We start from the raw sequence: 12,535 nt of genomic DNA, 5'->3' as shown, positions 1-12,535 counted from the left end.
TACCCGGAAACAATGTGCATTACATCAGTAACGACCCGGAAGTGGTGTGTATTACATCGGTACCTATCCGGAAGTAGTGTGTATACCATTTGTATCTACCCGGAAGCAGTGGATAATGCATCAGTTTCTACCCAAAAGTAGTGTGTATTACATCAGTATCTAGCCGAAGGTAGTGTGTATTACATCAGTACCTACCCGGAAGCAGTGTTGCTGTGGCCAGGAGGTAGCTGCCTGAGGAGGATCTAGCGTCCAGGGTCAGAGCTATCACGTTGTCCACAGACATGATAGGTTTACTGAAGCCCTGACCACAGTAACTGAAATACATGGAATATAAATATATATATATAATAGCATAATATTCAACGTATAATATTACTGTCGTTTTGGGCCAAAGAATTATAAACATTATAAAAGCATTACTATGCTGGAAAACAGTCGCCGACCAACATAAGGAGCAACACACTATTATGATACCCGTATCAAATACATCACCATCGAATGACTATTTTTTTTTTTTTTCATTTTTAGCCACCATCAAACACGGGTGTATACTTTCTTTTGCCCGGCAGTTGATATCGGGTGCTCCTCGTACGAGGCATTTTGATTGGTTGTTTATTTCGAGATTATAAGCGAGAGACGTCACTTCCGCAACTATGAAATGGTGGCAAAAAGCTCCATATAATGGACATTCAATACTTGCATTATTACATTTTCATGTTCCTGTCTTATCCCATCCTTAGGTAGCTCAGTGGTTATGCCCGTGTTTATCTATTTGACCATATGTTCCCGTTCTATTTCTTCAGGTGAACAATTGACTTGCTTTTGCATGTGTTTGTGACGGGTGCCACCGATGGGGCAGGATACGCTCACATATTCGAGACACCTGGTGTGATCACTATTTGATAGTGATTCATAAACACATCCCTATGATGGATACATACAGACAGACAGACAGACAGACAGACAGACAGACAGACAGACAGACAGATTATAATTTATAATATATTTTGTTTTGTCGAGGTTTTCTCATGACGAGCCCTTGGTTCCATTTTCAAAATGAGTGCAACGTGTGTAGGTTATTTCAGTTCTCGTCAATGACGTACTTACTCTGTACCGTTCTGGCCCAGCAAGTTCCTCTTTACCGTCAGGAGCGAAGTGCAGGAGGTGGCGCTACCAGGCACCACCATGTCGGTGATGGATATGAACAGCTTGGAGCCGGCAGGGGCCTGAAAATGGCCAGATGACTTCGTATTTTGCAAATCACTTTCTTCCGACAGTCAGAACCATTGGGTTAACCTACGTTGCGTCACTTAGTATGAGATAATGAGTCAGAAGTAGGTGTACGGGATGTTACGAGCTGGTTGGGTTACACACCACGATGTCGAAAGCTGAGGGGTGTACGTGAACGTAACATTCAGTATACCCATTGACATTCGTTAAGAATTTATCATTACGAGTTCACACCATGCAAAAAAATATTTTCGGTGATGTATTTGTGTGTGACAAATTTATATTGCTACTGCCATCGTATTCTCATTATTGTACCTCGAAATGCGAACAGGGCCAGTGACGAACAGTGACGTCACATCAAATATTATGACGACGATATCAGTACAGGATGGTCAGCTGACGTGCACGTGAGTGTGTGTTTATTTTTATAGGCGACTACTGTCGGTTGTCCAATCAGATATGGAGATTGTTATACGAGCATATGTGTCATACTGATTTTGAGCATATGTGTCATAGTATTTTCCGACCAAGAGCGAGGGTAATACATGCGTTCTTACACGAGTTTCGTAAAATCAGTTTGATCCACATGTGAGTGTAATGATTTCTTTATTATCCATCATTTATTGATTCTTTTGAGCTCCCAATTTGAAAAATCTACTAATCACGACCGCAATCTTAGAAAACCATAATTGTTGAATGATGTCAACAATCTTCAGTTATGACGTCGTTTCTAGTGTGACGTCAACAATACCGGATGACGTAAATAAGACACAGGAGCGCGTGAATTGATATTTGCACAAGGGCACATACAATGTTTATGGACTTCGTTATTAATATTGGTAATAAATCTAGATTCTTTAACACATTGTGTAAATATCTGGCTCTCGTACTGTGAGGTGAGGTAAGGTGAAATGGGGATTAACATCGCGTTAAAAATTGCACTTATAACAGCGACATGCACGTCTGTGTGTCTGTGTGTCTGTCTGTGTGTGGCTGTGCGTGCGTGCGTGTGTGTGTGTCTGCTTGTACTAGTCAGAACCTATGGCGCGGGATTCGAACAACCGACCTTCCGCTCTCAAAGCAGACACTCATTCCTATAGACCACGCAGGCGGTCACCTCCGACACGACGGCTTCTGGTGACTTGGTGCTGTCTTAACTTACCTTGACGATCCACATATACTTCGACCCCGCAGGTATAGTTGAGGAAGGGGCGTTGGGAGTGCCAAATGATGCGGTCCTAGAAGATGTTGTCAGGTCAATGAGCTGTCCAGTGACTGAAACATAACAGAAGCTCGTTATACCACTTTCAAAGTAACATATAGCGTGTTGATGCAGTTCCTTGCGGTGACGAATTAGCTCACGTACATCCAGGAAGAAATGTGGCGCAGTTGGTTGCCGGGTTCAGACCTTCGGGACAGATACATTCACACGAACCCTCGTAGTATCCGGGGTAGCCGTCATTCAAGCATGTTGGGATACCGCTGGTACAGAGCTCTGTAAAATAGGAACAGTGACATGTGGATTCCAACGCCATGTAACGGTATATTATACGTTCTTCCAATACCCGTGAATATATACGACCGCTTTGTGATGTAGTTACTATTTGTAATCTACATTAATCAATAAACATAGAAATTTTCAAAAGAGGACAACCAGTCTAGATTATCCGCCGAAACAGATTCCATTGGCCTGAAGGACTTATTAGTTGTGAAGATTACATGAATGGACCATTGAGAATCAGTGATGACACCAGGTGTTTGCAAACAGGGTAAGCATGTCCTTCCCTACCTGTAGCACTTGCCATTCACACAATTTGCATAAAAAAGTCTCAACTATTGATCAGACCAATGAGACAATCAGATTACATAGACAATGTTTCTGGTACAGAGCGTGCCATCACCTTGCGGGCCCTACTTTGAACATTCCTTCAATGTCATGCAGTGGTCAGGTTCGCACAAAGAACGGAGAAGGGCTCGTTGAATGTTCATTGCCTGATTAGGAACAGAAGCGCGTCACTACTTCACCGCAATGCGGTCGTATGTATTCACGGTTGATGGGGGCATGTAGTGTGTACAAACCCTGGTAGGTATGGCTTTTGTCAAAACTGATTTATAACATCATGCAGACCAACCCCTCCTCCCACCCCACCCCATTTCCATGGACGACCAACCCCTCCCCCCACCCCACCCCATTTCCATGGACGAGACAACGTCAAGATATAATTCCACAGTATTACGACAAATCCTTTAAAGTCCGACCACCTCTGTGGCCTAGTGGATAGAGCGTCTGCCCGGGGAGTGGAAGGTCGGTGGTTCGATCCCCTGACGGCGCCATACCGAAAGACGTTACAAGATGGAAGTAAACAAGGAAGGTCGGCACGGAGTCAGTTAATGTGAGTGGGGTATCCATATAAACCTGTGGCATGATATTTCAAAGGGCCAGCACTATAAGTCCGGACAAGTACAGGCAGTCACGCCTCGCATGCTCATCGTTATTTAAGTGACATAATCTTGAACCCCATTTCATCTCACCTTACCCCACTTCTCTTACAGACCCACACTGTTTCAGTGTACGAACACCTCAATATTAAGCAGTCGCTGAAATATCACTGCAGTGCAACCTTATAGATATTGTAGGATGACCCTACCGCGAAAATGCGGTAATTAAGCAAGACACTTCCAGGTGATGACCATGTGCTCGTGCGTTGCATCTCTTTCCTTTTACATTAAGGTGACACGCCGTGATATAACAGAAACACTGTTCAGAGCGGGGTTGAACCATTCACTCAAACAGGACAATAAACGAGAAGCCTAAATTTGAAATTCACCAAAAGAACGCGTAGAAACTCACGAGTGCATTGGTACGCCTCGTTCACTTCTTTCATGCTGTACCAGAAACCGTCACGGTACGTCGCTATGTCATCGTAGTATGGGTCTATGGTGGGCAGGCCGTTTTTGCTGAAACCCTACAATAGATGTTCCGTAGTTACTGTCAGCATTGAAACTTTTACCGCATGAATGACAGTTCCTTTTCTCCATTAAACGAATGACAAACCTACGCCAGTAGTGACGTACATCAAGTATCATATTTGTATCGTTATGTGGCAGTGTGTATTGCATCCTTTTTTTGATGGCTGTAAGTGGCAGCAAATTGATTGAAGCGCTCGTATGAAGTTGAGTTGTGGTAGTGGTCTTGATTTAGAGTGACTTCCCCTGGTTGTTTATAGCCCAACTCCGTCCCAGCGCTTGACACCTTCTATACTCCCCGTATATAGAGAGCTCCGCTGTGAGGAGCATGAATTGTTTACAGTTATTACAGTTAGGGCAAACTACGTTGTTCGCGGCGGTTCGCGGCAGTATATTCTAGAAGGGTGGCTGTACTGATATAAGTGCGAGACGAGGGCGATTCGAGGCCTTCTTTCTTCGACTTGACTTGCGACCTATCTACTAGTGCGGACGGGATAACTATCGGAAAACACTGACCCCTCTGTTTGCTTTCAACACTGTATCCTGGATTCAAGAACAGAGCATGTGCCTCACTCCAGTCATTCAGCTGTTACAAATACTGGAATTGCTGAGACTTTTGAGATAAGACCCGATATTTATGTTGTTGCAGCCACATTGTTTTGCCTTTTATGATTCTAAACCAAATGCTGTGTATTTAAATATAATTTGTTGATTGTTCATTGACCTTGTGTGTTAATTGATTGATTTCACAATTTAGTACTTAACGTACCGTTGTGTTATCCAAACAATACATTGTACTAGAGCTTTTTCACCACTCAAAGAACGCTTCTACACGGTTAAATTGTTTAAAATAACATTTCACTCAAAACATTTAAATCTTTAAACGTCTTAGACAACTTATCTTTGAAAAGCAGAGAATTTCCTTTATCGGCTCACATTTAAAACATGTCAAACATGGTAGGAATCATGTGATTGCAAATTCATTTCTTACCTCAGTCTTCATTGAACCAATTTATTATCACAAACTTGCCCAGACACAGATTACTGTTTACAGACTGTTGTAGGAATGTTTAATGTTTAAATAGACCTACTCTTATTTAACAACAGGTCTTTAAATTTAAATTACGTTAAAAACACACTCAGTATACTTTCTCTAACCACTTGTCACAGTCGCATGTGCGAAGTTGCTTCCCTTAGACGTTCTAGGATTCAATGATCGGGTGTTGAAACGCTTGAATTCACCCTGATTTTGTATTCCCAGCACCACAGTCGTGCTCCTGGGTTCAACAAAGGGTCTAAGGTCTCAAACCTCAAACTTTACCCCAAGCTAAGCTGACAGGCCGGGAGTTACTGTTCAATCGACGTTATCGAGGATGCCAATTACACTGTTAAACAATATACACAAACATCTTAAAACTCCCAGTTCATTTGTAGACATCTTGTTTGTTGACTTCTCCTCTGTTTTTAATACCATACAGCCTCATCTGCTTATGCAAAAATTATCTAACATGTCTGTTAATTCAACAATTTTTAAATGGATAGAATCTTTTCTTGTAAACAGACCACAGATTGTGACTGTAAATGGTATCAAATCATCTGTGACCTTTACATCTACGGGAGCCTGTCTGTTCAAAATAAATCTAAAAATACATAAAATGTTAAGTACAGCAAGCAAAATCTCAAGCACCCAGTTTCAAGACATCGGCGAAATTTATGAGCAGCAAATTGTCAAAAAGGCGCGTAAGATACTAAATGACAGCAGTCATATCCTTCATTCCGAATATCAGTTTCTACCTTCTGACCGCCGACTGCGCATGCCAATGCTGAAACCAGACAGGGCTTGGATATCATTCATAACAGCCAGTATTAGTCTTTTAAATGGTTATCTGTTTAATACAATTTACTTACAAAATCACTGTAATGCATGGTCGACTGGCCATTGAAGGGATAGATGATGAAGTCATTTCGAAAAATCTCGGAAAAAGATCGAAAGTTGCCCTCTCGCCCTGAAAGAAAACCCGATGAAAATATCATGCTGTATTTTCATTTAATATTCTCAAAAGAATAGCTTCAAAGCGGCGTTAAACCCAACCCACTCACTCATTTGTTTTACCATGTACAGTACTGTAACGAACACAAGTGTACACAGTAAGGACTAAGCTGTATTAAACACATTTAATATTTCTCTGACACATGTTTCTCAAAAGTGAGGAGGGAGGTAGGGTATTTAATGTTTAATAAACATAAATGTGACGCTGGGGGGCATTATATTTACATCCCACCATGAATACCTACAAACACAACTGGGCTCAAATTGAACTCGGTTCTTATGTTCATTGATAATAGAGCTTACTTCAAATCTAGAAACATCTACAAGCTATAAAATCGATGGCCGAAAAGCATGCACTCGTTTTCAGGCTTAGCATTAGAAGATAAGCAACATATACCATCCTGATTATGGATCACAACCTTTCTAAACATCAGACTTGTCTATAAAAACTTATGTGATTCAAGGTTGATATGCCCTCAGATGTCCCGATATTTTCCCATTAATGAACATAAGCAGTTGGAAGTGCACCTTGTTGGCTGCCCTTTGCCAAAAATGAACATGGTTAGCAAATGACACCATCTTTTGAAGGAGAATACCATAGCCAAAGATTCTTATCGAGGTGAGTTGGATTGTATTTTCGTTTCACGTCTCTAATTTCTGTTTAAGGAAATCTAAGTGTCTTGTTTTGTTTGGAGGTGGGGCGGGTTAGGGTGGGATGTTAACATTCCAATTCCAAAAGTATATTAAGCACTTGACTTTTTGCTGCGCAGTAGTCTCGCCACTGTCTTAAAAAACTTCTGTTTATCATGAAATATATGATAGCAACGCGATAAATCGCAAAGAACACTGAAGAACGAAGCTTGGTTTTTGTCACGATAAAGCAGTGTTCTATCAAGACGTCATCTCTGGAGACACCAACATGCGCTCGCAACTTAATGACGTCGTAAATTGGACGACGTTATTTTTTAGATTGAAGTGTCTAGTAAGTAGTTCCCCATAGATGTAACTGGGCAACGTAGATAAACGCAATGGCCGAACTATCTCACTTAAAATATTAGAGATATTATAACAATCCGTATTGGGAGGGTAGGTACAGATAATCGACGTGAAAATTATGAGAGTATGGGGGAAATAAAACATTTAACCCCCTGTTCATAAAATTGACATGTCCGACAGGGTTGAAACTGGACTTTTAAAGTCGGTTAACTCTCTTGCCTCGGGAAGAGGTACATGTCTTAAATACAGTAAAATACTGAACGCTGTCATCATGCTAGTTATGGTTTTGGATAAAGCGAAATGGAGGCTGTACACACGTAAATTGTATGTATGACATGGCTGCACCATTGATATAACACAATGTTATGTCTTTATGGATATGCATTCAAAATATGATTATTAATCATATTTCAGTAACATAAAGAACCTCCTACCAGTTGCACTGCTGATTCAGTACATGGTCGTTAATAATAATAATAATAATAATAATAATAATAATAATCTGTGTAATGGCGCTACATCATTACTACAGCGGTGACGGCATCACTGTGCTCCCAGATGTCAAGCTGCTTATGCATACATCATATACTACTTGCCTGACAACACGTTGTTCAGCTTGAGATGGATGTTCTGGTCCCTATCGTAGTGGCTCTGTTCATGATATCCCCCCATTGCGTGGATAATCTCATGGAGTGCCGTGTACTAGAGGGAAATAAAACATTGGCATGAACTTCACATATTCCTACAGGCATGGCACGGCTTCATATCCGGATGATAACATTTGCCCTGACCCAAATTTTCAGATATAGTATATTTTCAAAGTACAGCAAAGTTTTTGTATTCTACTTTTTATTATATTCAAGTAATACGTACATAATCGTTGCATGGTGATATATCTTGTGGGATCCGGTTGGTTCGTCCAACGTACGAGTAACAACTGAAATGGAATATGAATCAACATTACATTTGGTTTATCCATACCAGGTAACTATGAATGAAGTAAATGGACAACCGACGAAGGGATGAAAACAGTAAGTGAAGCAAAAGGATGAAGTTGGCAGATGAAGATGAAGCAGCCCGTTGAAGGAACGCAAAAGGCGACGTTAGTTGATGAAGACTAAGAACAATGTTGACAGATGGTGATGGTAGAGAAAGACATTGTGAGATGGAGGAAGAGAATGATATTGACAGATAAAGGTAGAGAAAGACGTTGGGAGATGGAGGCGGTGAAAGACTTTGGGGGATTGAGGTGGAGAAAGACGATGACTGATGAAGGTAGAGAATGACGTTGAGAGATGAAAGTGGAGACGAACGTTGGGAGATTTAAGTGGAGAAAGACGTTGGGAGGTGGAGTTGAGAAAGACGTTATGAGATGGAGAATGAGAAAGACGTTGGGGGATGGACGTGGAGAAAGACATCGGGGGATCGACGTGGAGAAAGACGTTGGGGGATGGAGTTGGAGAAAGACGTCGGGGGATGGACGTGGAGAACGACGTTGGGGGATGGACGTGGAGAAAGACGTCGGGGGATGGACGTGGAGAAAGACGTCGGGGGATGGACGTGGAGAAAGACGTTGGGAGATGGACGTGGAGAAAGTCCTTCGGAGATGGAGGTGGACAAAGACGTTGGGAGATGGAGGTGGAGAAAGTCGTTGACAGATGAAATTGAAGAAAGACATCCCCCGTGGTTATGGGCGCATGTTTCATGTGTTCAGTTTGTTATTTGTTAACACAATGCATTCATCACAAAATGCATTCTTTGATATTATGAATCTGAAATAATCAAATACAAGGTAACGCAGACTATCTACGCTGGAGATTACCCGCTGCCGGATATGAAGCGTAGGTAGACGTTGTGGGGGACGCTGTAGCCGCCGCTGTTACGGACGAAGAACCGGACACAGGTGTACTGCTCGACTGTTGCCATTGCGCTCTTCACATACGCCTCAGCTGAGGCACCTGCAATGTGCAGCAGGATATCAATTACCGATTGAGTGAGTCGCTTTGAAGAGTATTTCAACATCACAGCGTGTTAGCTTGCGACATGAAATAATAAACACGTTTTCAAATACCATTGCACACATACAATGAGGCACCTGCAATGTGCAGCAGGATATCAATTACCGATTGAGTGAGTCGCTTTGAAGAGTATTTCAACATCACAGCGTGTTAGCTTGCGACATGAAATAATAAACACGTTTTCAAATACCATTGCACACATACAATGAGGCACCTGCAATGTGCAGCAGGATATCAATTACTGATTGAGTGAGTCGCTTGAAGAGTATTTCAACATCACAGCGTGTTAGCTTGCGACATGAAATAATAAACACGTTTTCAAATACCATTGCACAGTAATAAGCAACCTTACCCCGAGTCCCCACGGGGGAACGGAACGTTTGAGGATGAGTACTTAGGCACCCGTGAATATCCTGGCTAGAATAGGTCTTCAGCAACCCATGCTTTCCTCTATGCTTGTAGTAAGAGGCGACTAACGGGATTGGGTGGTCAGGCTTGCGGACATCGTTGGTGTAAGTCATCAATTGCGTAGATCGATGCTCATGGTGTCAATGAGTGGATTGTCTGGTCCATTGTTTACAGACCGCCGTTATATCGATGGGATGTTGCTGCTGAGTCCGATGTTAAACAACAAACAAACAAACAAACTTACGTATGCCACTTATTTCATAAGGGATGATTCCGTTTTCCCAGGCGACGGTTTTATCAAGGAAGCGCTTCTTCCGGACGAGATCTTTTCCTTCTGCAGATGATTTGGCCCGGTTCAGCTTGGACTCCAAAAGCTGAAAAACATGCACGTACAAATGTACAGGCTAAATGCCATGATTGCTTAACTCCGCTTTCATATTATTAAATCTATTCATGAACCACGTGTTTAATACCACTATATATGCTTAATGTTCAAGAATACCACACCTGATATCTGTGAATCAGTACGTTCTAGTAGCCATAACTTTGAACGCTCTGAAATATATGTCTGTATTTTTGGCCAGTGGCATATTGTCTGACATACTGTCAGAGTATTGGATGTATTCAACGAGGACAGCTGGAAAAGTCTTAAGTCTATACAGTAAACTACAGTTATAGCGAACTCAAAGGGACCACTAATTTTAATTCGTTGTAACCGTAGTTCGTTATAAGCATATATACAACATATATACAACAAATGGCCGGGGCTAAAAATAAGTTCGTTATATCGGTCAGTTCGTTATAAGCGTGTTCGTTATAACCGTAGTTTCATATTTCATATACATTATGCACTTTTGTGTCACAGAAGCACACGCATTATGAACTGGCATTGGGTGGGGCGTTGTTACAACGTTATAGGTGAAGGTTATGTATCACTAACAATGAAATATTTACCTCCTGCTCTATTTCTGCCTGCTTTTGCGCTCCTTCCCTGTGATAGTCACGACCCTGGGGAAAGAATGAGTTGGGTTGTAATTCCACATTGAAAAGTATTATAATCATATATAAGATAGCTACGCGATAAATCGCAAAGAACGATTAAGAACGAATCGTGGTTCATTTCACGATGAAACATTGCTCTATAATGACGTCATTTCTGGAGATTCGAATATGCGCTCGCAACATGACAACATGTCCTATATTGGCCGACATTATTTTTTAGAGTTGGTCCCTTTAGATGTGGCTGGGCTACGCAGGTAAACCCAGTGGCCGAACGATCGCATCCAAAAGTGGGACAGATATGACAATCGGTATTAGGTGAAAAATTCACATTCCGTTGCATGACGGTTAGGTCGTTGTTTCAACTGCTATGTGGTGAAGCGAGATTTATATCAGTGGCTCTATCAAATCTCACACCAACAAGTATGCATTAACTGCTACGTCTAGAAAATAACTACACGTAATAAATGCTGTGGAATTAAATGACTCACCCCAACGGGGTAGGCAACGTCTACCCCATGATTCACGTAGTGCAGAGGGTGGGAGGGTACACCGCCAGGCTGCTCGTATCTGGGTAACTGTCAAACAAAACACATACAGCGTTGGGACGGCTGAGGAGTATACAGCATAAAGCTTTTGCTCGTTCGCCGAGGATTCCCGCTTTGGTACAATGAAGTCCATCTGTCGTGTCACCCAGCGTGATGTGGTTGGACTGTTGCGGCTTAAAACAATGCTCACTCATACAGTTGCATGGTCATGTGATATATCGATAATTTGAAACATAAAATGCGATTATCGATTATCCGCCGAAACAGATTCCTTTTGATGTCAAGGATAAAAAAAGCGGTGACAATTATTGAAAAGACAGAACCACCAAACAAACATAAGAACCAGTTTCTGAGGCGCCGCATTTCTCTGTGTAGAGCTGCGTCATCTGGGCAAAGGTATAAACGTCTAAGACCTGCATCGCAACAATCTAACACGTCGTGATATAACTGGAATGCTGTTCAAAGTGGCGATAAACCAAACTCACTCACTCACTCACTCACTCACTCACTCACTCTTAAACGTAAATGAGACAAATGAAATACCTTCGGTCCTTGGTGTTTGATGATATTAGGGCTTCTCTCTCTGTCTGCCAGAGTCAGTGAGGTCAAACAAAACAAGAGGACGAGAAGACTTCGAGACATCATGAAGGCAATGTCAATTCTGCTACGTATGCTGGCCTCATCCTTATATGAATTATTGCAGGTGTAAAGTGTTGGCGACTTAATAGAGATAAGATGCACCGTGTGCTGCTCACACATCGCCATATTGGACAAACATGCGCACATGTTGACCGAGTGATTGCCTGCGTTGATGTCAAGAACTGTCAAGACATGTAGTGTGGAGAGAACGCAGGACTGAGCCAAAACGAAGTTGTAAATGCATGCAAATATATTGTTGCAATCATACCCTGAATTAATTTAAGACAACTGTTGATTTAGTGTTAGGGTTAAGTAAGCTGTTCTTTAAAACCATATCCGTGCTCGCTGGTTTCTCCAAAGTGGTAAACATCTTAGATCTGCATTACTTCGGGCTTTCCTCTCACATTAAATAATCACGCCCTGATTTTTAGTGGAATAACGTTCAAAGCCGCGTTAAACCAAAATCACTTACTCACATCATTAAAAGCTCGGAAATATGTCTTGTGTATGTTTCGTGTGTACAGAAATATGTACTTTAATGGAAACAGTTCTCAATGTTGATTATCAAGCTTCCAATGCCGTTGTTTGACGTTATCATTTTTCCTCACCTGGTGCAAACACCTTTGAGAACACCTGGTGTCATCAGTATTCAATATGATAGTGATTCATAAACACAAGCT

General features: G+C 41.8%; 1 protein-coding gene across 2 annotated transcripts in view; it reads right to left on the bottom strand.

The window, feature by feature from the left end:
* LOC124117278 overlaps positions 1–11,996 on the bottom strand; it is a 34,044-nt gene extending 22,048 nt beyond the window's left edge. For both annotated transcript variants that reach the window (XM_046479097.2, XM_046479089.2), the window contains exons 1-13: positions 11,760–11,996; positions 11,160–11,246; positions 10,624–10,677; positions 9,914–10,043; positions 9,066–9,201; positions 8,117–8,180; positions 7,840–7,945; positions 6,106–6,203; positions 4,082–4,196; positions 2,597–2,725; positions 2,393–2,505; positions 1,108–1,226; positions 196–314 (exon numbers count right to left, since the gene is read on the bottom strand). In XM_046479097.2, coding sequence (XP_046335053.2) covers positions 196–314; positions 1,108–1,226; positions 2,393–2,505; positions 2,597–2,725; positions 4,082–4,196; positions 6,106–6,203; positions 7,840–7,945; positions 8,117–8,180; positions 9,066–9,201; positions 9,914–10,043; positions 10,624–10,677; positions 11,160–11,246; positions 11,760–11,981 — 1,492 coding nt within the window. In that variant the 5' untranslated portion in view covers positions 11,982–11,996. The remainder of the gene's footprint in view (positions 1–195; positions 315–1,107; positions 1,227–2,392; positions 2,506–2,596; positions 2,726–4,081; positions 4,197–6,105; positions 6,204–7,839; positions 7,946–8,116; positions 8,181–9,065; positions 9,202–9,913; positions 10,044–10,623; positions 10,678–11,159; positions 11,247–11,759) is intronic.
* Between the last annotated feature and the right edge of the window lie 539 nt (positions 11,997–12,535).

Source organism: Haliotis rufescens, unplaced genomic scaffold (genome assembly GCF_023055435.1).
Source record: "Haliotis rufescens isolate VD_foot unplaced genomic scaffold, xgHalRufe1.0.p SCAF_12, whole genome shotgun sequence".
NCBI lineage: Eukaryota > Metazoa > Mollusca > Gastropoda > Lepetellida > Haliotidae > Haliotis > Haliotis rufescens.
Note: the sequence above shows the minus strand (reverse complement) of the source record. Positions and strands in the feature narration are given on the sequence as shown.